This window comes from Podarcis bocagei (assembly GCF_964188305.1).
Source record: "Podarcis bocagei genome assembly, chromosome: 5".
Lineage (NCBI taxonomy): Eukaryota > Metazoa > Chordata > Lepidosauria > Squamata > Lacertidae > Podarcis > Podarcis bocagei.
The window spans coordinates 50,026,267-50,052,301 of record NC_138129.1 but is presented as its reverse complement, the minus strand read 5'-3'; the positions used below and the strand labels follow the sequence as shown (position 1 = coordinate 50,052,301).

The 26,035-nt window shown below is 46.8% G+C and overlaps 1 protein-coding gene across 4 annotated transcripts in view; it reads right to left on the bottom strand.

The window, feature by feature from the left end:
• Positions 1–26,035, bottom strand: part of CELSR2 (cadherin EGF LAG seven-pass G-type receptor 2) — a 123,943-nt gene that overhangs the window by 5,604 nt on the left and 92,304 nt on the right. For all 4 annotated transcript variants that reach the window (XM_081194145.1, XM_081194147.1, XM_081194146.1 and 1 more), the window contains exons 9-34: positions 25,065–25,231; positions 24,682–24,867; positions 24,100–24,213; positions 22,677–22,851; positions 18,684–18,825; positions 17,267–17,387; positions 15,443–15,626; positions 14,630–14,731; positions 14,170–14,264; positions 13,440–13,649; positions 12,057–12,240; positions 10,903–11,046; positions 10,458–10,635; positions 9,524–9,691; positions 9,267–9,393; positions 8,894–9,094; positions 8,516–8,690; positions 8,067–8,179; positions 6,961–7,040; positions 6,292–6,418; positions 5,270–5,392; positions 4,069–4,199; positions 3,385–3,473; positions 1,707–1,880; positions 1,220–1,444; positions 172–415 (exon numbers count right to left, since the gene is read on the bottom strand). In XM_081194145.1, the coding sequence (XP_081050271.1) occupies positions 172–415; positions 1,220–1,444; positions 1,707–1,880; positions 3,385–3,473; positions 4,069–4,199; positions 5,270–5,392; positions 6,292–6,418; positions 6,961–7,040; positions 8,067–8,179; positions 8,516–8,690; positions 8,894–9,094; positions 9,267–9,393; positions 9,524–9,691; positions 10,458–10,635; positions 10,903–11,046; positions 12,057–12,240; positions 13,440–13,649; positions 14,170–14,264; positions 14,630–14,731; positions 15,443–15,626; positions 17,267–17,387; positions 18,684–18,825; positions 22,677–22,851; positions 24,100–24,213; positions 24,682–24,867; positions 25,065–25,231 (3,979 nt within the window). The remainder of the gene's footprint in view (positions 1–171; positions 416–1,219; positions 1,445–1,706; positions 1,881–3,384; positions 3,474–4,068; positions 4,200–5,269; positions 5,393–6,291; positions 6,419–6,960; positions 7,041–8,066; positions 8,180–8,515; positions 8,691–8,893; positions 9,095–9,266; positions 9,394–9,523; positions 9,692–10,457; positions 10,636–10,902; positions 11,047–12,056; positions 12,241–13,439; positions 13,650–14,169; positions 14,265–14,629; positions 14,732–15,442; positions 15,627–17,266; positions 17,388–18,683; positions 18,826–22,676; positions 22,852–24,099; positions 24,214–24,681; positions 24,868–25,064; positions 25,232–26,035) is intronic.

Here is a 26,035-nt window from a genome sequence, read left to right as displayed (position 1 = left end):
TGTTTTGAGAGAGGCACAGCCTGGGGACAGGTAAGACACAGCGGAGTCGCAGCCCGGAGGATCCGATGCACCAGGCATGGTGTGGGCGGGGGGCTCCACAGAGGTGGCGGGCTCAGGCGAGTGGGCTGTGGAGGGCATCGCCCCCCAGGGAGAAGGCTCAGCCATACTCACTCGGAGCCCGAAGAGTCCTCATCCACTGTGCCAGTCTTTATGCTCATGGTGATGGGCGTAAGGCCATTGAGCTGCTCCTGTAGCGTCTGGCGGGGGCGCGGGGGCCCTCCCCCACGGCTGCCATCGCTCCCCGAAGAGCCGTGTGATGACACCATTCCTGAGCGGCAGCTGGAGAGCTTGTTGTGGATCCGCTGGATGCTGTTCTTCTCGCTGATGGGCGGCAAGCACTTCTTCTTGAGGATGCCTGAGGAGGGAACAAGGTTCTGGGGTCAAGGGAAACGTCCTCACCAGGTAGCAAGGTTGCCAATATGGAATGGGGAATTGGCCAATCTTGGCTTTCTGGAGCCGGGTATGGGCAATGGAGGGGCGGGGAATCGATGTTGCGGGAGAACAATCCCCATCATTCCTGACCATTGGCCACATCAACGGGGGCTGGTGGAAGTTGGAGTTGTAGAATCACAGAATTGAAGGGATCCTAAGGGGCATCTAGTCCAACCCCCTGCAATGCAGGAATCTCAGCATGTGGTCCCCCATCCAATTTGAAACCAGACCAGACGCTGCTTAGCTTTGCAAATGTGCTAGCAGTTTTATTGCTGCACCATTAGCTGTCAAACAATATCTGGAGGGCCACAGGTTCCACAGTCCTGGCGTGAGGGTTCAGTATGCTCAGCACTCCAGACACAGGATCCCTATTCTGCACCACATAAAAAAGTGCTTCTGCCACCCACATTTATGATGTCAATCAAGAAAAAGTGTGTGAGCAGCTTCCAGTCACGCCAAGGGGCAAGGAGCTATGCAGTGTACTGACCACACCCTGAGCCCCACAAATCATATTCACCCCCATGAAATTTCACCAGGTAACTAACTGCTTTGAATCCTGTTTCTGGGCTGAGGCTTTAGGATGCTGAATTCTGCAACTGATACGATGAATAGGACTGGGATTCCAGGACGCAATTCTGCAAGGTACCTCAGACGGAGGGGGTCCCTTCTAAGATTTCATGGGTGAGCAGGTGAGTGGGCGTTGGGGTCTCCCACAGTCAAACCTTACCTTTCTGGGGCTGGGCTGTGGGGTGAGGCAGCGAGCCCAAGATGCCGTCCCTGGTCTGTGTCTCTCCATTCTCTCTGGGCATCTCCTCTGTGGGCCCCAGCCGGTCGTTCTTTCCCATGGGCTCCACGCGCAGCTTCTCTGAGCCAACATGCCCATCGCTCTCGCTAGCGGTGGTCACAAAGTCACCTGGCCAGTAAGGTTTCCCAGGGCCAGTGAGGTTGTCCACTGGGGGAAAGAGAGAAAATAAACCTAGGTTTGAACACAAGGTCTGCAAATTCTGACCCCATCCCACCAGTCCACAGGTAGGAGGGCCCAGATATCCCTGGAGCTGCCAGAAGCTGTGTTTTAAATCTGCTTTCCCCCCCAATAGTTTCTATTGTTTTTATGTTGTAGAGAACCCAAAGAGCTTATGGTTGGCAGGTGGGTCAGGGTCTATATAAATGAATAAAATAAATAAATAATGATAATAAGCCATCCCCAGCATTACCCTTTGGAGTGCTGTGTGCTGGCAGCTTCTCATTGTTGGGGCACAGCAAGTTTTCCCAGCAGGGCTCCCTAGGAAATTCTTCATCCTCCTCGCTGTCAGAGGAATGGGTGGAAGCATACGAGCCACTCTGGTCATCCTCCAGGGAGAGGTCGCTGTCTGAGTCAGTGTCACGCTCTGTGTCCAAAGGAGGAGGGTGGTTAGAGAGAGAGTGTTCATCACTGTACCTAGGTGGAGGGGGCTTTCAGTCTAAGAACCATCCTTGTTGCATCCAGTCTTCTCCCAACTGATGCCACACACAAACACCTGGTATCCCTAACTCAAGTTGGTTTTAATCTCAAATTTGCAAGGGTCCTGATGGTGAATTGGAGCAGTCCTTACAAACCAAATCAGCTGATTTTCGACATGTGTGGAAGCAATTCTTTCGTGCATTCACTTCCCTGCAGGCTCAGTTCACAGTGACCTACATTTATTACGCTTCCATCGAAGCGACATTCTGGTGACAGCATAAATGAGGAGTTTCGAGCTGTGCATGTATGTGGCATTCCTCTTGGCAATCACACAACTGCTTCAGCAAGTGCCCGTCTTAGCTCAGAATCTATTCCTCTCTCACAGTCTCTGTCAGTTTGATTGTGTGAAATACCTCTGATAAATATGTGGATAATTTTCTAGGAACAAAAACAAATTCTAGTTGTGTCTGTGTTTTGGGAGTCCAAACTACATGCAATGCAGGAGATTTGTAAATGGATCACATTACTATTTAATAAACCATCAAACAGGCACAAAATTTGATATCAGCAGAACTAGGAGAGGTGGTTTTAACCTCTCCCTCCTGTGCCACCCCTCCCCCAAGTTCTTATCAGCATCCAGGAGAAAGTATGGGAGGAGGGGAGATCAGGGAAACAGTGTGAGCAGAAAGGGTTAAGCACCCCCTTCCACAACACTGCTATAATCATCAAAGCATGAGCTTCTTGTGCCTGTTTTAAAAGTAAAAACAGCCCCCACCATTACTTCTACAGAAACTAAACAATATTGGACATCCAAGTGATGTGTGACTTGATGTAAAGGGTCTAAATGCATGCATCTTGGATCGTCCAATGTTGTTTAGTCCAGGGACCACCAAGCACTAGAAATGAAGCTCACTGTTTTGCACCTGTTTGTCTTTGATCATGTTATCATTGCTGAAATTCTGTCCATGGCAATTTGCCTTTCATTCAATTTGTTTTAGCTCAGCCCAGTATGGCAATTTATGGAAGCAACACTATTGTGTTCAGTCTTCCTGAAAATGGCATGATCACCTCTTACATAACAGATATAATTATATTCCTACATTTTTCACTATTTACAGAGTACTGCAACTATTACTGATTGTCCATCATTAAGTAGCCAACTTCCCCAGCCAGTTTTAGTTTAAAAGCCTTATAAAGCAAAACATTTAAAATCTTTGTCTATCTGTGAATGACACAGATCCTCAGCAAGATAGCCACACTGTGAAAAAAGCACTGAGACACAACAATTCCAGTCATCTCCCTCACCCTCCCTTCCCCTTCATCTTGAAAATCTCCTGTGACATTAAGAACTGTATCGCAGCAGATGCCATAGTTTTAAAGGCTATTTTTGAATACAGATTCATAGAGTTCTGCAGTTTTGCTTAGAATTTGCCCAGTTCTCTTCTCCTTACCGTTGCTCGGATCCTTAGCTTCCAGGAAAAGTGAACTGGGATCTGGAGGCCCAATGTGCACCTGGCTGTTGTTCAAGCCAGATTCCTCCCTGTAAGGAGAATGCAGGAGAGATTATAGCTGCTCGGAGCTCCTAGAGTGCAGAGGGGCAAGCCTTATGCCAGGCAGGAAAGTGGTTATAAATTCTCTGTACACCATGTTCCTGTGAGTGTTGAGCATATTCACCTTGAGGGCAAGAAAGACTTGCATCATCAACATTATAAAAAAGCAAAAGGCCCTCGAGGCATGCCTTTGCTCATGTCAGTGACAAGCGGTTCAGAAAAGGAGTTCTCAAGTGGCTGTCCCTTATTCTGACTTCAGCAATCCAGAAGGAACACTATTTGCTCTGTTCTCCCCTGAGTGATCAACATCAAGAAACAGCCTCAAACTAAAATCCTTAGTACAGCAAAAAGAGAGACAGAGAGGCAAGCCTCAAAAGAGCAAGGAAGAGGCAAGCCTCAGCAGAAACTCTCCTTGAGGTCATAAGAATTCAGTTTAGTGAGTAGTTCTAGGAAGGTAACATCTCACGAACTGTTGCTCTGAAATGGCAACAGGCATACTACCTACTGCCTCTGCCCAATATTAATTCTTCCCACCCTATTTTCACATTTCCATTGTGCAATGAAGGGCCCTGGAACTGGAATTACCTGAGCACAAAAGGGATGTAGCTGTGCTGACTCTTGCCGGAGCGGACAGTGCTGTGCAAGGAACCAGTGGAGTCTCCAAAGGGCGTGTGGTACAGCTGCCCATCAACATAGGTGTTGTTGCAGTTATAAGCCTGGTGAGAGAACACTGTGATCAGAGGAGAGAAAACCCTAAGAGCAGCAGAGAGGCAGGAACTGGCTCCCCTTGTATATATCTCCTTTCTTCTCAGCAAATGCATTCCAGAGCTGGGAGTCTTTTCCCCCACCTGTGCTGCCCCTATCATTAGGCAGAGTGAGGTGGCCACCGCAGGCAGCTGAAAGGCCAGCACATTGTTGCTTTTGAATAGTATGCTTGCTGCCAGGGAAGGGAAGAGGCCCATGTGAGGATTTCTGCTTCAGGTGTCAGCTCTTAAAAGGGCCAACCTTTAAAACTGTGAAGACAGGGATGAAAGGGTATAGGTGATGCCTGGTGAAAACCTCAGAAGTCTGTGGACTGGAGGTTGCATACAATTTCCAGTGGCAGTGCCGTATATCACTCACACTTCTTCTACATGGCTAGCAATAGCAGAATAAATCCGGCAAAGCAAGCAAATACCTTCACATTTGCTTAATTGCATTGATTCATGTAGGTTGCCAAATCCAGCTTCTTTTCTTGGCATAGAATTGGAATCTGATTCACTTTTTCTTTTAATAACAGAACACACAACTAGCATGGCTGCATTTGCCTGGTATGATAAACTGTGGTTTGATCATGATAGGAATAATAAGCCTAGTGCCCTCCCACCCTGGGCCTATGCATTCTGCCCTCTCCTTCTTCAGTACAGCCACAATGAGGAATGACAAAGTGTTTACTTCTGTAGTTTGTGGCTTCTTCCAAACCCATCAAACCGGCTATCTTAACTTTGGTTTGTTTAAAACAAATCAGCCACAAACCATGAACTAAGATTAGTCAAAATTTAGGGTTAGTCAATGATTAATTCAAACTGTAAATGAAAGCTTCAAATTTGCTCCTTGTGGATGTACTAGAGGAGAAGAGGGTAAGTGTGTAAGCTTGAGGTTTGCCTAGGATTCCTCCCATCAAGCTAAACCACAGTTTATTATGATGTCCAAATGCATACTATAGAACACTGCCTGGTCATACATACTGATTTTCACTGTTCCTTGCTTAAACGGCTACTGGGTTGCCACTTCCTCAAACACTCACCGCTGTCAAGGTAGATTTGGTGGTGAATGTGGGGTCTGTGCCATGCTTCTTGCCACAACTAGATTTGAGAGCCTTCCTCACTTCTTTGCACAAGAGGACACAGAGGATGAAGATTAAGGGCCCCTGTGGAAGAAACCAAACAGATCACAAGTCTTGACTGTCTTATCCTGGAATATCCCAGCCTGCATTCAGGCAAACATCAACAGCATCAAGGGGAAGCCCGTCACTTATTCCCACCTTCCACCCAAATGACATCTTTCCGCAGGGCCTGCAAGACAGAGTTGTTCCGCCAGGCCTTTGGTCAGGGCGCAGCCTGACTCCCTCCTCTGGCAACCTGCACATAATTCTGCTTAATTGGTTGCCATCAATTTGATTTAATTAATTTTTATAATGAAATATTTTTAGATTGTGTGATTATTTGACTGATTATTTGATTGTTGTTAGCCGCCCTGAGCCCGGCTGTGGCTGGGGAGGGCGGGATATAAATAAAATTTATTATTATTATTATTATTATTATTATTATTATTATTATTATTATTATTATTATGGCATCGCTGTTCTCTTCCCACCTGTTTCTTCTGACTCACAAAAGCAAAGAGTAGCACTTTCCTTCAAAAACATGCTCAAAAGCATGATATCCAAAGTTTGCACTGGACGCCACAAAATCCAGTCAGGGTTTCATTAGGCTGATATGGATGAATCAATACAGATGTAAACAATTTCTATACGGATAATTATTGCTGTTTTTCTTAAATAGCACCTCATTTATATAATTCATGTGTTAGCTTGGAGGGGGAAATGCGAAAAAAATATATTCTACTTTAAGCAAAGCTAGAGATCAGTCCTTTGTGTGAAAGATCATATTCCAAACTAGAATCTTCCTCATGACTTAAGCACAACAGAAGTGATTTCTAGTGTGTGCGTGAAATCTAGTAATACCACTGGACCAACATGACTGATCTTGGGAGATTTCCCACCAGCTCCTCCCCACCCCCCGAGCCTCTGCCTGGTGCCCACCATACCTGGAGGCAGTTGAAGCCAGCAAAGAGGTAGTGGAAAAGGATGGCATCGCTGTTGACAGACAGCAGGGCCAGCAGCCAGGTGATGCTGATCAGTAGCAGGGAGACAAAGCCTGAGCGCAGGCCGGAGCTGCAATGAAGAAGGAGCACAGTCAGTGGGGTCTCTCCCACACAGCCCCCATGGGACTATGTCCACGGGCACATGCCATCCCTGGTCCCCAGCAACATGCTCTTCACAGGGATCCCATGTGCCAAAAGCTGTGGGGCACTCTTGGCTTTGCCATATCAGTTCTAGGCTTTATGGAGAAGGATTATGCAGTGCTCTCAAGAATACTGGAAGTATCAAGGCTGGGTTGGGTGTGACACTGGGTGGCTGTCAACAAAGGGGAAAACGACTTGGCCAGAGTTTGGCAGGAAGTGAAAGGGCACAAAGTTCTGTACGCAGAAAAGAGCAGATGATGAGGAAGGGGGAACGGGATTTTGCAGCTGGGAGAAAGCAGTGTGGCAAAGGCAGCAGCGGACATGGCACAGCAGTGGGGGAAAAGCACATGGCAGCAGAAGCAGCAGAGATGACCAAGCAATGGAATCAAGTGGCAAGACAGTGCAGAAGACACACAGGAAGATGGTGATGTGCCTTTATTGTGGTGGAGCAAGAGCAGTGCTAAGACTCACACTGTCCCCTTCTTCTCAAAACCCTGTTGCTGAGCAGCACAAGTGGCCTTGGTGGCCAGAATGTAGAGGAAGACACTCATCTGTGAGGAGAGAGAGGGGAAAGGTTAGCACCAGCTCTCTTTCCAGCCAATCCAAGGTCCTCCCTCAAACCCATGCCATTAGAATCAGGATCAGCTCCATTTCTTTAGAATGCTCTGGGCTTCCCCGTTTTGCAAAGATTAGCTCTCTCCCTGTATGACGGTGCTGGGGGTGGGGTGGGGGAAACCTGGAAGCCCCTGCCACAATGGGGAGGGGGGAGCTGTGATTGAGGAAGGTGCTTCTTTCCAGTTCCACTGCTGCAGGTGATGCAACGGGATGCTTTTCTTTTCCAAGCATCTCCCAGACATCTCCAATGGGGAAAGAGGATTATAAAACTAGACAGCCTCTCTACCCATGGTTGGGGCAAAACTAAGCACAGATTGGAGGATCTGGATCCCACCTTCTCCGGCTCCTCTTTTTCTCTATTTACAGGAGGGGTGGGGAACGGTATGTGGCTGGCAAGCCAGACACTGACAGCTGAGGACCGTCCACCTGTCAGTCACCTGCTGTTACGAAGCTAGACAGCAAAGGAAGTGCCCTTCCTAAACAGAGTTTGAAGCAGGTACTGCTGGTCAGCTGATTGGAGGTGCCTGCAAAACTTAGCTATGGGCAGGGATCAGCTCCAGTGTGGAACTCAGCTGGGAGCCCCTGAGTGGAACCAATCCCAGTGGGGGCTTGCATTCAATTCCACATTTACTAAGCACCAAATGCAAGCTGGTCAAGGAGCAACCAGGAACACACTCAAAACCATTTCTGTGCAGCCAGGTCTATAACTGCCCCCACATTTGACACCACATCTGACATTAGGTGTGGGGCATTGGGTGGGAGAGGCTTGGGAAAAGTGGGCCAATTTACAACCCTCCCTAATTAGCCAAGTTAGGGTCCACAGGTTCTGCAACGGTGATTTAGTGCTTTTCCCAGAGCATCAACATGGTCCTATACTTGCCCCCATAAGGTCAGGCAACTTCTCTTTGATGGTATATTTACATTTGCTTTTCCCTCCACCAGCCCCTTGTATCTCTACTCACCGCAACAGCAAAAACAATGGGTCCAGCGAAGCTCCAAATCAGTGTATCATAGATGGAGAGCCAGCAGAAGTCTGGGTTCCCATAGCCTTCAGGGTCCAGGCCCACAGCAAGTCCTAAGCAAGGATGACATGCAGAACCACCAGAAGAGTAAGAGGAAGCATTTAATCACAGTCAGATAAGTAGCTCACGGCCAAAATAGCAGGAACTAGAACTGAAATGCACCAATACAGCTAGGCCTGCAGCCAGTCCATCTCAGCCCTAACCCTGTTTTAGGCCAGGCTTCTCTGGCTATGGTATGGCCTCAGGTGCTCACCGCAGAGCAGGCAGGGCAGAGCCACTTGCCCCCACCTCCTGCTTTCCAAACTAAGGCTTCACTAAGGGATGCTGAGGCCTCGGAGTGGTCAGGGTGGCCCTGAGCTAGGAGATGTTGTGTCTGGTTTGGGCCCCACCTGTGATGAATGCTGGCACGCCCCATCCGACCATGTAGTAGAAGCGCATGGGGCCGTAGTTGATATCGCGCACCTCGCTCAGCATGCGGTAGATGTGCAGCGCTTCCAGCAGCGCCCAGGCAAAGGTGCACATGTACAAGAAGTGCAGCAGGATGGCAATGACTGTGCAGGCAAACTGGCAAGGAACGAGAGAAGGGGAAGCGGTTAGGAGACACCAGGTTGGCACCAGCAGCCATTAAAAGTGGGCTCCCCACCCACGACGGAGATCACGTTGGTGCCTCCACCTATGGCAGTGACCGGAATCATGGCTCTGGCCTATTGAGCTGAGCTTCTTCTTGCCCCCACAGCTTCCCATCCCACCCCACCCCAGGAGCTCACTGGCAGGTCAGCCTGATTGATGCCCAGCAGGAAGATGAGCTCAGAGAGGAACAGGGCCACCACAAGGTTCTTGCGAATGCTTTGCTGGTTGGATCGCAGGGACCGCAGGCCAGCCAGGAAGAGGAACGTGAGCAAGAGGCTGCCCAACGTCACAGCAATGGAGGCGTAGGTTATGGTCTTCAGGGGCAGAATCTCACCATTCTGGGGGGAAGAGAGGGAGGGAGGGAGTATCAATGGACACATAAGAAAGATGATTTAGCAATGAGATCATGTTCTACCACCCTTGTGAGGCAGGAGCCTTATCCCCATCACAATCCCACCCCTCTCCCTTCAGGTCATCTCCTGGAGATGAGCCCATGATTGTCTCTCTCACCTCTCTGCGAGAAATGTCCATCAGCACAGCAAAGCTGGTCATGTGGTTACACTGGCAGCTGACATGGGTCTCGTTCCTGAAGACAACCTCACAGCCTTTGGCTGACCAGCCACCAGTCCCACTGACCCTGGGAAAACAGCAAAGTCAGGGTCAAGCCGCCAGCCTTAGGGTGTCACTGAGTGCCTCTCCCTCAACCCCCAGCCCCAGCCCGACATCCTTCATCACCCAGGCCTTGTTGTCTGGGCAGTGGGACTCACAGAATGGAGTGGTTCCAGAAGACGCAGATAGGTTTGGTCCGCTCCTCAGTTTCCAGCAGCCGGAACTGCACCGTGATGGGCTTCTCAAGCGCCCGCTGCATCAGGGCATCGTTGTCATGGATGCTGATGCTCACCACTGGGGTGTTGATGATGGGCCGCTTGGGGACTCTGTGAGGACACATGGCACACATTGAACCACATCTCCGTTTCCTACATGGGCCTGTGAAGTGGCCCATCACGCTGCTTCCTGACAGCTGCTAGCACCACACACTAATACAAAATAACAACAAAAACAACGTGAGAGCCCTGCTCCCTATTTAAACCATGGGGCACTGGAAATCATCTGCTTGGTCAGAGGTGTGAGACCTTTGTCAGACTGAGGGTTGCATTCTCATCCAGACAACCTTCTGGGGGCCGGAGAGAGAGAAAAAAATCACAGAAATCCATCTACCCTCCATCCATGCAAGTAAGAGGCATTATCAGAGTTGAGTGACACATTCCAGTCAGGCAAAAACACTCAGAGAGAGTGTGATGCAGGGCCAGCGAGGGCGTCTGGCCTAGCAAGAGTGGGCATGGCTGAGGAGAAGGTGTGCCCTGAAGAGAGCCCCAAGGGCACAAGAGAGAGGCATGGAGGGCCACATTCAACCCTTGGGACTGAGGTTTCCCACCTTCGTGCTTAGTTGGCAGGGGGCCAGGAAGCCATATAGAAGCTGATGACGCTTTAACAACAGAGAATGGAGCCCAAATCCTCCAGCATATGGGGGGGGGGGTGAGAATGACATGAACGGACCCCTTTGCAATGGATTTTTGAGGTCTCTGAACTGACCTCCCCTAAGTATGGGCATTGTGTATAATCTCCAGTATCTGAGGAGTCCCTACACCCTCTACTTCTGAGTATGTGTGTATATTTGGGGTGGGGGCAGGTATATGTTACCTCAGGCTCCGTTTATCTGTGTCATACTGCTCTGGAAGCAGACCAGCCAGTGTGCGATAGATGATCACACTGGCAATGGCCTGTCCCTCGTTCAGATCTGGGTGCCTTTTCTGTCTTGTCATCAGGGCAGGTTCTTCTTCCTCACCAGGGAGATGCTTGGCATTGGCCATAGAAGGTTCTGGAAAGTGAGCATGAGACATTGAGTGAGACATTACTTTGCCTCTGAAGCAGGCCAAGTCAGGCTGGATCCTCTATATTTTATTTCCAGAATTTATAGACTGCTTTTCTGCACAAAATCACCCAAAGCAGAGCTCTAGTTATCTTGAGGGGAATCTTCCATGGACTTACTGGACTCACCACTGCCTGTCGAAAAGGGATGTCCTGTTAAAGAAAGCCCTACAAATGGCCCACTGTCCCCAACCCTTTCTAGAAAGCCAAGACTTACGTTTGCTCTCTGGAGCTTTGAAGACACTTTCAGGCAGGATGACGGTAGTCTCTAGGTCTGCAGGCTTCTCACCTCGGAGTGCCTCATAGTGAGGCAGCTTGGCGCCAGCAAAGTTCATTTTCTCCAGCCTCACCACAGAAATAACTGGCCAAAAAATAAATAAATGCAAAAGCTTCTTATCATTAGGCAAGCCAGCTGAATGTCAATTTGCAGCTTGGTCTGGAGGTGGAACCCTAAATTGATGACTACTGATCTATTACTCCCAACATTTCCCATGAGCCCCAACAAATTTTCCCATGAGTACCGACTCTAGACTTTGGGCCAAAAAAACCATAAGATTTCAAACCACAAGACAAGAAGTAAAGCACATAATCAGAGTGTCTGTTCATAGTAACAGTGGCTAACAACAGGGCTCTCTCTGAAACCACCTCACATGTTAAATGAATGTATAAGGGAGCTAGGAGGCCAAGCTGTGTATAGCTGGCAGCTGGAACAGGTGGAGATTAGAGCTGTTATAGTTACGTTGTTTTACTTACTGTGACCTCATTTTGAATTAATGTTTACAAAAACCTGTTTGGCTCAAAGTCTGTTGCATATTTGCATTGTTGTTAGGGTCACAATATTTAGTTGATTCACTGATTAGGTGAATTGATTAAAAAAACAAAAAGGTATCCTTGATTCACCAGGAAACATCTTAAAAATAATAATAATGATCGGCTTTTTCAATAGAAGAATGCACAGAAATGGTAACAAGCAAGTATCTTCTTACAAGAGAGATGGGGAGCTTGTGGCCTTTCTGCTGGTGATGGACAGCAACAACTCATCCGCCCTAAACAGCATGCCCAATGGTTAGGGATGGTGGGAGTTGTTGGTCGATGGCACAGGTGCCACATCTCTGTCTTAAAGTAAGCATTCCCTCTCTCACACAGAGGGAAATGCCTCTTCTAAAAGTCTGTCTGCCACATGCAAACATCATCACAAGTACTGTACAATTATTTCTCCTTCAGTAGCACTTCCTTATTCGCCTGCAAATGTATGCATACTTAACTGATGAGGCCATCAACTGAAATGCATACAATTAGTCGATTCGCAAAGATTCCTTTCATTGGGAAACAGCCATTGGGAAACAGCCCTAATGGCTATTATGCTCTCACCGATGTTGGGTGTGATTATGGTGAAGGGGTTCAGGTACGTCTTGCGCATGTTCTGGGCCAGAGTGCTGGCGTAATCTTCAAAATTCTTGAGCAGCTGTGCCGTGCCACCCTCTGACTGCTGGATCAGCTCCCAGTGGCGCTTGTTGCCATTGTCCAGCAGGGTGCTGCCCACCTTGAGCAGGTTCTGCAGGGCCAAAGGAAAGCACAATGACAGCTGCAAAAGTGGTGTGTAGTTCCTTCAGTTGACAGAACGGAGGATTGACTGCGGCCAAGCAGCTGCAAGAGCACCATCACAGGTCAGCTTGCCCGTTCCTGGGATTCCCATGCCAAGGGACAAGCAGCTGTCTTGGTGCTCACAATGTTTGTGGCCTTTGAGAGCCCAGTGGAACCAAGAAAGTGATCTTCACCTGCAGTGGCAGCTGATGCCCACTGGGACTGGTAGGGCATAAAACAGGGAAGTCAACACTCAGTGAAGCCAGAAGCTAATGACAGACAGAGCCAATGGCAAGCAGAGTCAAATGATTCCAGCTTTGTCCTCATCCTTTACCCTGCTGAGTTCTACAAAGGCAACACAAAGACCGAGGAGGACGGCCAGTGTCATCCCATGGACTGGTAAAAAATAAGAAGGCAGGTAGGTAGGTGGGTGATGGTGAGGGCAAATTGAGTTTGGTGGAACGGTACCTCAATTGCCCTAAAGCATCAGCCTCCCCTGCTCACCTGAGGATTTGGCTTTGCAGCTGGATCTGCTTGGGATTGCCCCATATTGTACCCCTTGCCAGCTGAGATCCAGGCCAGTGTAATTCTCGGTCTTGATTATGACATATGAAAGCCATGGGGCCATGGGTAAGAGCAGGTTGCTCTAAACTCAAATGATGCAAAGAGTCACATTCCATCCAAGCTGAACTGACCTTCTCCAGCATTTTTTCCAAGTGCAACACGGAGCAACTTGGTTCTCCCAAAGGTGCAACAGGATGCTCGTCATCTGCTGACCCGCTTGCTTTGGGAGCCCCTTCTCAAGAAGAGCCTGCTGGATCAGGCCAATGGCCCATCTAGTCCAGCATCCTATTCACTCACAGTGGCCACCCAGAGGCCTGTGGGAAGCCTGCGAGCAGGAAAATGAGCACAAGAGCCCTTCCCCCTCCTGCAGATTGCGGAAAGTGGTACTTAGAAGCATCACTGACTCCAGCCATGAAGGCAGAGCACAGCCATCCTGCCTAGATGCCCTTGATAGACCAGGCAGGCACCATCACAGCAGCTTTCTGACACTGCAGCAACTACAACAAAACCTATTCCGTGTTTTGCCTGTCCTTTCCGATCTTGTGTGTCCCTTTGCTGTGACTTTCACAGTTATAGCCTAGTGGGAACTTGAGCCTATGGGCTTACCTCTGTGAAGTGCACGTCCTGTGTTGCAGCCAAGCCAAAGCCTTCTTGGGTGCTTTCATGCTTCAGGAGCTGAGCTGAGAGTTGATAGGCCACCTTGATGTCACTGCCAAAGAAGCTGGCCGTGTTCTGCGTGGCGTTGCGAAGCTGGAGAGCCACCCGCTGAGACTGCTCTGTGTCCAAGATGGACTCGTTCCGCCACAACCTCTCGGCCTACTCAGCAAGGAAGAGAAAGGCACTCAGAAACCGGATCACAGACCAAATGCAGTCCCCAGGCTACTTCATTCAGTGCTTGGAGTGACACAGTGTCAGCCCAGCCCAACCGACCCTGCAGGGTTATGGTTCTCACTATCTCTTGCAGTTAGGAGCTGAGATAAGCATGGAAATTAGAGGGTGATGCAGGGCGAAACCTCCAAAGGTAGAAGGGGCTTGCTGTGGTCAGGAGGTGGAGCATCAGTGCTCTATATAGGTCCTAATCCTTCACAAAATCGAAAAGAAGTAGAATCAGTTATGCCAAAGATGTAAGCATATACCCATTGTAAATTTTGCTATAGCTTTTCGCAATGTGGAAAAACATGTTACAGTGGGTTACCTTACTTAATTTGCTCAGGCCTCAGATATGGGTTAGCTTGGTACAGGTTAGAGAGTGGGTGGGTGCATTTGCCTGCAGAGCATATGCAATTCTGGTGGTTGCAAGAGCAAAGAAAATGTAGAGTGAGGAAAGAGCACTTACAAAACCCTTGAGAGCTGCAAAAGTCAGCGAGGTGCAGTTGAAGAGGTTGGGTGCCAGCCAGCCCTTGTGTTCATCGCAGTGGCGCACAGCAGTGCCTATGGGGCAGCAGGAGGGAAGGGTGAGTTGTGCGCATCCGACACAGAGGACTCTGGCCCACATGTCACAATACATTTGTTTGCATCTAAGGGGCCATCGGACTCTTTGTTGTTGCTTTGTTACTATAGACGAACGCAGCTACACCTCTGAAATTTGCAAACACTCCTTTGTATCTAAGCAGACAGGCTGGTTCTTTCTTTCTTTCTTTTTTTAAGCTAAGCATGTGGCACACAGGGAACCCTTGACCAGAAGCAACACAGACCTCCTTGGTGCTGAAGGGTGCTTGGTTCATGCAAGGCTTACGCGGAACTCAAACTGCCCACCCCACATCCACACAATATACGTATCAAAGGTGCTTCATTACCGACAGATCCTCTGGGGCAAGGTGCAGCTGCAGGCAAGCCAAAGCGGGTGCGTGGCCACCAAATGTTTGCTTCGATGGCACGTGGGCAGCTATCATAATTCACTGCAAAGGGGGAAAGCGATAATTTGTGAGCAGGGATTTCCTTTCCATGCAAACTCACTGTGGCTCTTCAATGAAGCATGTAGGAGATAGTTTGGTGCGCTCATATGTTTGGGGCAGAGAAGCATAAGCAACGAGGAATCCTGGGTCATCAAGGAAATAACAACCCACTTCTGAGATAATTGATTGTGCTGCGATTCCTTACTGTATTAATGAATTGTCATGTTTAGAGCTAATTGTTTGTTTGTATTGAATCTGAGTGCATCAAGAGAAGATTAGGACAGAATGTGATGATGATGATGAAAACTGGAGGCAATGAAAAATGACAATGACCTTGTAGAACTAGAGCTGAATCCATCTCCTCACTTCATCCAGGCAGCCCTTAGCCAAAGGGGTGGCCAACCTGTAGCCCTCCAGGTATTCTTGGATTGCAACTTCCACCATTGCTGACCACTGGCAGTGCTGCCTGGGGCTGATGGAAGCCAGAGTCCAACAACATTTAGGAGTGGATGATCACAGGTTCCCCCTCATTGCCCCAGTCACTCAATGAACACCAGCCAGGGAACGCCTTTCACGGAAGGCAGACTGGTCAGTAACATCACTTATCCAGTCCCACAACATGGCCAGAGATTTGACTTAGAAACCTCTTCCCTGCTTCAGCTCAGCAACGGAATTCCGCTCTACTCAGCCCATGCCCAAGGAGTTACTGCTGACCTTCACAGCCATTGGTGGAGACTTCTGCAAAGGGGTTGTCGCAGCGGTCACATCGGCGCCCAATCACGCCTGGTTTGCAGGAGCACTGCCCAGTCTCAGCGTCACAAGTGCGAGAGAGAGAGCCTGTGGCGTAGCATTCACAGAGCAAGCACATGCCACTGTCCCCTGGTCGATAGTGGTTCTCCTACGGAACAACAGGAAGGCATGTAAGTCCCAAGGAGCAGGGTGGAAGATTCTCTGTAGCTCAAGAGCAGTCTACAAATCTCCTGGCTAACCCAGCACCTAATCCCTCTCCCAAAACCTCTTTAAAGTCAACAGCAGTTTATTTTATTTTATTTAGCAGATTTATAAACCACTGGATCAAAGAGCTCTCTAAGCAGTGTGCAAATAAAACTGCAGACAGAATACAGCTAAAATCTACAAACCAATTAAAAAGCAAATGAAGATAAACCCAATAAAACTTTAAAAACAAAGGTAACCACTTCTTTTTTGAAAACATATAAGCTGAAGTTAATTATCCTCCAAGTACTTCCTGCCATAAATATTGCTTCCCATTAAAACACAGTTCACTAACACAATTCACATACACTCACCAAGGACGGAAATTCCCAAGGTACTGTTATGATTACTACCAGTCAGCACTTTTGGGGGGTGCAGGGGGATGCATACCCCTAAACGTTTTGTGAATCTTTGTACTTTTGTCCAATTACTGTATTTATTTTTCCCGATTTGAACTATAAAATGGTGGTTTTCTTGAGTCACATTGAGAGTACCCCTAAACATTTTTTTAGGGGGAAAAAGCACTGCTACCAGTCATTTCTAATCTAACTCACCCTCCTAACAATTCTGTGAGCTATGTTAGGCTGACAGGGAGAGAGAGAGAAAGAGGGGGGGAGTGGTTTACCTAGGACCACAGAATGAGCTTCTTGAAGCAGGAACCAGCGCCTGTGCCCAGTCTCTTAATTTAGTGGTTTTCATACCACATTCCAGAGTAGCTTGGAAGATTATCAGGATTTCTCAGTTAGAATTGCCAGTCGTGCTGGACAATGATTCATGCAAGACAACTGGGTCACGACAACTGCTCATCCCCTTCAGCAGAGATGGGGAACCTGTGATCTCCATATGTTGTTGAAATCTAACTTCCATCAGCTCCAACCAGTATGGCCAATGGTGAGGGGAGTTGTAGTTCAACAACACCGGGAGAGCCACAGGTTCCTCATCCCCTCTGTCCTACAGTGTGCAATTGAAGGGGGAAGTTGGGTGTCTTCTAAGTCAAACTCTCTCAGTTCAGGAATGCTAATACCTGAGGCCCAATAAACATTGCCTGAAGCCCACATACTGTGTGCCAGAATCTTGTGCAATATGCTGGAGTTCCTCAGCAGACAAGTTTAGTTGGAAAGATTTCTGAAGGAAGAATATTGAAAAGCCACTCTCCTAACTAAATACAGTGGTGCCCCGCAAGACGAATGCCTTGCAAGATGAAAAACTCGCTAGACAAAAGGGTTTTCCATTTTTGCGTTGCTTCGCTAGACGAATTTCCCTATGGCCTTGCTTCGCAAGACGAAAACGTCTTGCGCTTTTTTTTAAAAGCCGCTTGAAGAGGCGCAGTTGCGACGGACCGTGCTTCGCAAGACGAAAAACATCGCAAGACAAAAAGACTCGCGGAACGAATTCTTTTCGTCTTGCGAGGCACCACTGTAGCCATTTTCTGCCCATGGGTGGAACAACTGCCCTGCCAACAGCTAAGATCCCTCTTCAGTCCTCCTTAAACCCCTGCTTGCAGCTCTAACCCCAACCGGGACCATCAAATAAGGCAAGGCCCACCTTGCAGCGGCACTCTCCGTTGGTTTTGTTGCAGTCAGGGTCAAATCCTTTGCCGACATCACAATTGCAGGGTCCGCATATAGGGTGCCCCCACCACCCCCGTGGGCAGGGCTGAGCGAGCCTGTCACAGAGAGAGCACAGGGCCTCTTACAATCACACAACAAAAAGAAGAACAAGTCCAGGCAGCAGCACCATATATGTGGGGGAGAACAGATGAGAGAGAGAGAGAGAGAGAGAGAGATGCCAACGACAAAAAAGAATATGCGTCCAATACTGAAAAGCCTACTTTGAGAAAAGTTTTGGATACTAATTGTGCTTTGAGGCACAGACTTCAGGGGGTTACAATGTGTGGTTTGCCTCTTTCAGGCACAGTTCTTTAAATCTTCTGCTCCCATGTGGATGACGACGGTTGTGCTTTTCAAGCCGTTGATGAAGAGTTTATGGCTCAACATATGTAGGATTTCAACATATTTGCTTATATAGAGTCTTTCGTTGTTGCATCATACTATGCAAAGCAACCTCCCTGTCTTGCATAGACGCACAAATTGCACTGTCAGCTATGCGTACCTTCTGCACTCACCACCTAAACGCATGGCAAGACGGTCTCCTGCTTTCATACCCACAAAGCCCTTACTGCATCTACTACCTTCCCAGACTGAGAACATAGAAGCAAATATACACAATAACAGTGGGTGCACTCTCTACCGGTAGCAGCACCAATGGAAATAGCAAAATGTTGGAAATTAGGTGTGGGGCTGACACTTGACTCCTGGTATATGTGTGTATGGATTGTTGGGTTAGTGGGAAAAATTGATGTGTCAACTTCGTGGTGCCAAAGGGAAACTGGACCCATTATCGTTCTTTGTAACCTGGCAACCTTTTATCTTGTACATACATAAGGACAACCAAACTTGAAGACCACTGCAATCACAATCTTTGGAGAGACTTAATGAGAGTGAAATCATTGATTCGTTATGCTTTATGCCTTTCCCCTGTCGATGGAACAACCATCTAGTTGCATTTTGTTAAATGTGTTTGTTGATTTCTCAAAAAATTCAACAAAAACAGTTCTTTTAAAATGACTCTCCATCGCTTCTCAGCCTTTTGGCTAAGATCAAGTAGTGTAGTATCTGTTCTTATCAGTTTAATAAAATGACTCTCCATTGGGTTGATCTTTCAGAGAAACCCGTTGGCACAGACTAATTTAGAAATATGCCCCCTCCCACTACAACTGCTTATTCACAGCACTTTCAGGTACAGAGACATATATCAATATCCTCCCCCACACACCTGCAGCTCTTCAAGGATCCATTTCTACATGCACGCTGGGAGTAGTACCCACCTATCAGAACAATCGCACACTCACCCATGCACACCCATCAGATGCCCTTTCACAGAGCAGCAGGAGGCAACTCACTTGTTCTCGCAGTATGGCCCAAAGTAGTTGTCCGGACATTCGCAGGTGTAGCCATGGGAGGAGCTGGGCTTGCGGGCGCACACGGCTTGATGCTCACAAGGGTTGAGTGAGCAGACATTGGCACAGCTGTCACCGTAGTAGCCTGAAGCAGCAAGGGGAAAACCTTGAGCCCTATGTCATCCTCACCAGTGTAACTCTGGCCAGAAACTGCAGCGTAAGGGTGAATGGAGGACACCCCAAAGAAGAGTTTCCGGCTGGGCGCAGAAGGAAGGAAACCACCTGTCAGGGACTGGACTGAGGAGGGATGGTGGAAACCTCCTCCCCTCCTCCTGAACCTTCCAGAGAAGAGGAAGACAAAAAATTCCAGTGACAAATAAAAATAAATTGAATGAACCAATTGGAATAGAAGAAGCTAAAACGGCAATAAAAGACTTAAAAAGTGGGAAGACTCTGGGACCGGATGGATTGGGTGCAAGATATTATAAAGAAATGAAATACATCTTACTTGTACCATTGGTAGAAGTTATGAACAACATTCTGAAAGAAGGACAAATACCAGAGACATGGAAAGAAGCATATATAACATTAATTCCCAAGCAGGACTCAGATTTAACTCAAGTTAAAAACTATAGGCCAATCTCGCTATTGAACAATGACTATAAAATATTTGCTAACATCTTGGCAAATAGAATGAAAAAGATATTAAAGGAATTGATTCATAAGGACCAAACAGGATTCCTGCCAGGGAGGCAGATGAAAGACAATATAAGAAACATAATAAATAGAATAGAATATCTGACTAATAAGAAAGACAAGCAAGCGATGTTGATATTTGTTGATGTGGAAAAGGCATTTGATAATATTTCTTGGGAATTTATGTTAAAGAATCTGGAATCTATGGAGATGGGTCACTCATTTGTGAATGGCGCAAGGGCAATATATTCTGAACAAAGAGCAAAATTAATTGTTAATAATGTACTGACAGATGACATAGCTATAACCAAGGGTACAAGACAAGGGTGTCCCTTATCACCATTGTTATTCATATCGGTCCTGGAAGTCTTGTTGAGAGCGTTAAGAAGTAATGATTTGATAAAAGGTGTGACAGTTGGTTGTAAGGAATATAAGGTAAAAGCCTTCGCTGATGATTTGGTTATTACAATAGAAGACCCTATTAAAAGTGTTAAGGAAGTGTTAGAAGAGATAGAGCAATTCAGACAAGTTGCCGGATTCAAATTAAATAAGAGTAAAATGAAAATAATGGTTAAAAATATGGACCAAGAGATAATAGAAAGAATTCAGCAACAAACAGATATGGAAGTGGTTAAGAAAGTTAAATATCTTGGGATTATATTAACTCCCAAGTGTATTGATCTTTTTCAAAATAATTATGTACCAGTCTGGAACAAGATTAGGAAGGACCTGGAAGTGTGGGGAAGAATGAAGTTGTCATTTTGGGGTAGAATTGCAACGGTAAAAATGAATGTGCTACCAAAAATGTTGTTTTTATTTCAATCAATACCAATAATTAAAGGTGTTACAAGATTTAAAGAATGGCAAAGAGTATTATCAAGATATGTCTGGCAAGGCAAGAAGCCTAGAATAAAATTTAAGATTTTAACGGATGCAAAAGATAGAGGAGGCTTTGCCCTGCCAGACCTAAAGTTATATTTTGAGGCTGCATGTCTTTGCTGGGTGAAAGAATGGATAAAGTTGGAAAATTCAGAACTTTTGGATTTAGAAGGATATGATAATAGATTTGGTTGGCACGCATATTTATGGTATGAGAAAAAAAGAGTGCATAAAGGTTTTGAAAATCACATTTTCTGAGGTCCGCTGATTGAAGTATGGAATAGGTACAAAAATTTATTAGAGTTTAAAACTCCATTCTGGCTGTCACCTTTGGAGGTAATGAGTGTTAAGAAGATCAATATGATGGGGAGTTGGATTACATATGAGAATTTAATTATAAAAGAAGGAAATAAATGGAAATTAAAGTCATACGATGAAGTTAAAGAATATGTGTTTGATTGGTTACACTACTTCCAAGTGAATGCGATGTTTAAAAAATGGATGCTGGAAAGAGGCTTTCAAGATGAAAAATCTAGATTTCAAAAAGAAATTGTGAATAATGATGTTAAAATTTTATCAAAACTGTATAAATTATTACTTGAGTGGCATACTAAGGATGAAGAGGTTAAAGTTGCAATGATTCAGTGGGCCAAAGACTTTGGTTATAATATTCAATTTGATGATTGGATAAGATTGTGGAAAGAAGGAATGAAATTTACTGCATAAAAGAAAATGTTATGAAAATGTTATATAGATGGTACGTTACACCAGTAAAACTTGGAAAGATGTATAAAGTGAGTAATAAATGCTGGAAATGTCAGGAGAAAGAAGGAACATTCTAGCATATGTGGTGGGAATGTAAAAAAATGAAAGGTTTCTGGGAAATGATTTATAATGAATTGAAAAAAATGTTGAAATATACCTTTGTTAAAAAACCAGAAACTTTTCTGTTAGGAATACTAAGAAATGACATAAAAAGAAGGATGAGAAGTTGTTTTTATATGCAGTAACAGCGGCAAGAATTTTGGTGGCACAAAAATGGAAACAGGAAGAAAGAAGAATGGAGAATGAAGTTGATGGAATACGCAGAATTAGACAAGCTAACGGGGAGAATTAGGAACTGGTGAGACCAGAGATTTACCGAGGACTGGAATAAATTTACAGAGTATATTAAAAATATATGTCAAGGTCAATTAACGTTTGTAGGTTTTCAAGAAGCTCTGTGATAATAATGCAAAGAAATATTGTTTTATAATAATTGCTAAGATTAATTTGGTTAAAAAAACAACAACAATACAGATGCAAGAAATGTGAATAACTGTGAAAACATGAAAATTTCCAGATAGACTGAAGGAAGTCTGAAAGTGGAAAGATTAGAATTGGATGTATAATTCAAATGGAATGTTTTTCTTTTATTGCTATATTTGAAATTTTATAAATAAAAAATTTAAAAAAAGAGAGAAGAGGAAGACAGTATAGATTTACAACAGTGGTTTGCAGAAGGTCATGGCTCAGAGGTAGATAAGGGACAAAGTTGGGAAATAATGGGAGGAGAAGAGGAGGGGGAAGCAGAGCCGGAGCAGCTGGCTGACACATCATCACTAGAAAGCATTCCAGAGCCCCCTTCTCCCATAACCCAGCAAGCATTGAAAGTAGGAGAACAAAGAGCTGGGAGGCAAATGGCCTAAGCGGCCACCATAAGGTGGGTGGTGTGGTAACGATTGAGGAGAGAAAGGGGGTGGAGATTACTCAGAGGAATGCTATTACTCCAAGAGGCAACATTTCTAAGCCTCTCTCTGTGTGAATATTGAACAAAAGACAATGGTAAGAGCTTCCTTGTCTATCTGTTCCTGGCAGCCTGCCTTGGGGGGGGGGGATCGGATTCCCTGATGCCTGACACCACCCCTCAAGGTGCAGCAAAGAGTAACAGCTGCAGATGAGAGGTATGGCTGCAAAGAGGGGAAGCAGGCTAGGATTCATCCCTAAGCCTGGATTGCACGGTCTCTGAGGTCATTAGAGGTGGGGAACATGTGGACCTCCAGATATGCCTGAACTACAACTCCCATCATCTCCAGCATGTAGAGCCAATGGCCAGGGTGTTGTTGTTCAGAAGTTTAGGTGGAATCACAACTAGCTCTGATACAATGAAAACAAGGCTCCATCTCTGCAGTATCTGAAGAAGCGTGCATGCACACAAAAGCTCACTTAGTTGGTCTCTAAGGTGCTACTGGAAGGAATTTTTTTATTTTGTTTCGTACAGTCACCCTGTGTACCTAGTTAACCCTAATGGCTTAGCTCACCCTGTATCACACAGTGCTAAACTTTGGAGGGTGCCAGAGTGGAATCTCTCCAGTACTTCTTGGGGAAGAGCAGCAGCAACAGCTCTTCCGTCGCCCCTTCTCTGCCCATCCCCCAACTGACCTGGGTCACAGCTGCAGGAGTAGCTGTCCCAATCGTCATTGCAGTAACTGTTGACAGGGCAGGGGTTGGAGTCACAGGGATCCGGGATACTGCAGCCACGTTCCACGTTCACCTTCTCAGCCTGGTTCACATTCAGGGCCACAGCACTGGCTGATGTCTCACCCATCCTTACACCCTGGGAATAAAGAGAACACAGGGGGGGGGGTCAAGCTGCAGCACCACAGAGATCCAGCTCTTAGAAGGGCAGACACCGGCAAACTTGCATTTCCTGGTCAGAATTTGCTGGCTGTTGTGTGCGAACTAAGGGCACTTTCAGACTGGCACTATTTCCGAGTGCGATTCGATCACATCCCAGCAAATTCAGGCTGTGCAATTAAAGCTGAGTTGGATGAGCTCCTGCAAAGCAAATCGACTTCCCCAAAAGATCAGACTTTTTGCAAACAGGAAAGTAATGGGTAACATTGGCTTGGCACAACATTGTCTACCAATGCTCATTAAATAGTTGGTGGCACCTAATCTCTCTGCAGGCAAATCGGTCTGAATGCTCATTATAAACAGGTTGTCTGAAAGCAGCCTAAATGGCCCCCTTATTGGGAGCAAAAAAAAACACCCCAGAAAGAAGTAAGTTAGGCATGAACCACTGGAGAACTGCAGCCCCTAGATGGCGCTGTGCTCCCTGCAATAAAGGTGCACAGAATGAGTAAGGTCAGAGTTTGCACTTGGGAGAGTTGCACAAATCTGATAGCGATTCGATTTGTTCCAACATGCATCTTATCTGAGGTACCACACACTCGACCCATATCCATCTGCATGGCAGGCAAAACCAAATGTGGGCGTCTGAAAAAGTGGGGAGCAATAAAAAATAGTGCTGCTCTGAGATTGCTGGTGATCTTATTTTAAAAGGGACCTCCTTTCCTCCTGACAACAAAAAGAGAGTGACAAATGTATTATACAAATGCAATCTACAACCAATCAGCAGGTGTGTTTCAGCCACACAGTTCCAGCCACATAGGGTTGGAAGGTGAGAGTGTATAATCAAATGATTGTTGAATTGTACAGCTGGAAGATACCCAACAGGTCATCTATTCCAACCCCCTGCAATGATGGTTGTCCTGACTGCAATTTTCCAGGTGGGGATATGTGGCAGCTTCTAACTTTGTGCATATATATATATATATATATAGAGAGAGAGAGAGAGAGAACGATGCAGACAGACAGACAGGCATGCACCACCAGACACACAGATGCACAGAGAACACATGACACACAAAAATCTGCTTGGGCTAATTAGCCCTGAGAAATATGTCCCTGGGAGAAAAGCTAATGGTAGAAGAGGCAGTGCCCGTGCCTGGCTCAACGTGCACCTGGGCATTACCTACAGCCCAGAATGGGGCCACTGATGCTGGCTCCTCACCCTGCTTACCTGCATGCAGCCACGGAAGCCTTGCTGCACTTCACCCTGCTCCCCAGGAATGCCGCCAACACTCAGGTTCCGCATTTTGAGTCCGTGCAGCTCGCTGCTGATGTTGATTGCCACCTGGAGGACAGGTAAGAGACAAAGCAGCCATCTTCAATTGCTTTCCCCTAATATTTTGAAGAGGCCACAACACTTGAGGGGGCAAGGGAATAGAGGCAGGGCTTTTTTTTCAGCAGGAACTCAGGGGAATTCAGTTCCAGTACCCCTCAGGTGGGTTCAGGCACCTCTCAGGTGGGTGCCATTGCCATTCTAAAAGAACAAGGGAGTGGTGAGTGGCAGCACCTCTTTTTCTAGTAAAATAGCATTGGGTAGAGGTCAGGGGTGCAGGCCGTTGGAAGGTAGGAAGGGGCTGGAACTAAAACAACAGTGCATGTTGGTTGATTCGGAGCAGGGAGGGACATGAGCAGAGCTTATGGGAAAGCAAGTCCAGTGTAAGAACAGCCCAGGAGAGAAGTCACAAAGCCGGCAGCTGTTGTCGAGAAAGAAGGGAGCGCACTTCTGAGGGTGAAGGCAACTCACTCCCCATACCTGATGCAAGCCGTAGTCAAAGGCCATTGTGGCTAAGCACTGGGCTTCTGGGTTGTCCCTGCTGCTGCGCAGCTCCAGTTGCATGTGATGCCAGTCCCCATCGTTCACCTTCACCTGGTGCAGCCGCAGGGCGGAGACCCGGCTGTTGGCACGGTACACAGTCAGCAGCACGTTCCCTTCGCTCAGCTGGGAAAGAGGTAAGAAGCGGGTGAGCTGGCATTCTCACTCTTGGGAGCAGTGCATCAATTGCACCTGCTCCTGATAACCTTGTGGAGCAAAGAACCCACATCCCCTCCAACCTCTCTACTTCTTGCTTGTAGGCAAAGGCAGTCTTCTCAGGCCACCGATCCACAGGGTGCTGCTGCTGTGGCTTGGAGACTTACCCACAAGGTGATGGTAGAATGCTGCCCAGCTGTCGCATGCAGGAGGACGCCGTTGCTCTGCCGAGTACGGAACATGAGTCCAATGTGCCATGGAAGGGTGATGACCAAGGCCAAGTTGTTCCAGATGACCATGCTGTTGCCCAGGAAGCGCTGGGGGTTTGCCATTTCTGCATGGTGGGAGACACAAGTCAGCAAAAGCAGACATTGCTACACAGCAGAGCAATCGCCGGAATATGGGTCCTGCATGCATGTAAGCCACAGATTTCCAGTCACACCCTGCAACAAGGCTGCCAGCACAAGTCTGAAAGGCTGTATGCACCTCCTGAGGCATGCTTGTGCAACTCTGGAACTCCCAGCTCCACTTTTGCTTTTAAAAAAAAAGTAATAAAAGAAGGTTCTAGCCTTCAGGGTTACAGAAAGGCTTGGAAATATGGCAGGCTGATACATACAACCTTCTTTTCTTTTTATGCAACTCAGAACAATCATTGCAGGGTGAACTTTCCTCTTGATGCAGACATGTTATTACGGCCTTTTGAAATCATTCTCATGGAGTAAGACAGCAAGTTATAAGATCCTATTACTTTTCTCTCCGGGGCACAATGGAGTACTAAATGTGCATTTATGCAGTAGCTCCCCTCCTGGGCATAGAATAATGTTCTGGTGACAATTCAGAAGCAGAGGAGAAACTCCGGGGGGGGGGGGGGAGCAATGTGGAGGAGAAACTCTGCATTGGCACCAAACACAGAGTGCTTTTTTCCTTCCAAGGAGGTGGCCATAGGAGTGATCAATGTCTACATAGCTTAAGCAGTGCATCATCTGACTGGCATGTCAAATGCATGTCAAATGAGTGCATCTGAGGCAGGGATGAAACTTATGTGTACAGCAGGAGGCCTTTGTTAATCCTCTCTCTCTCTCTCTCTCTCTCTCTCTCTGTGTGTGTGTGTGTGTGTGTGTAAATGAGAGGGAATGAG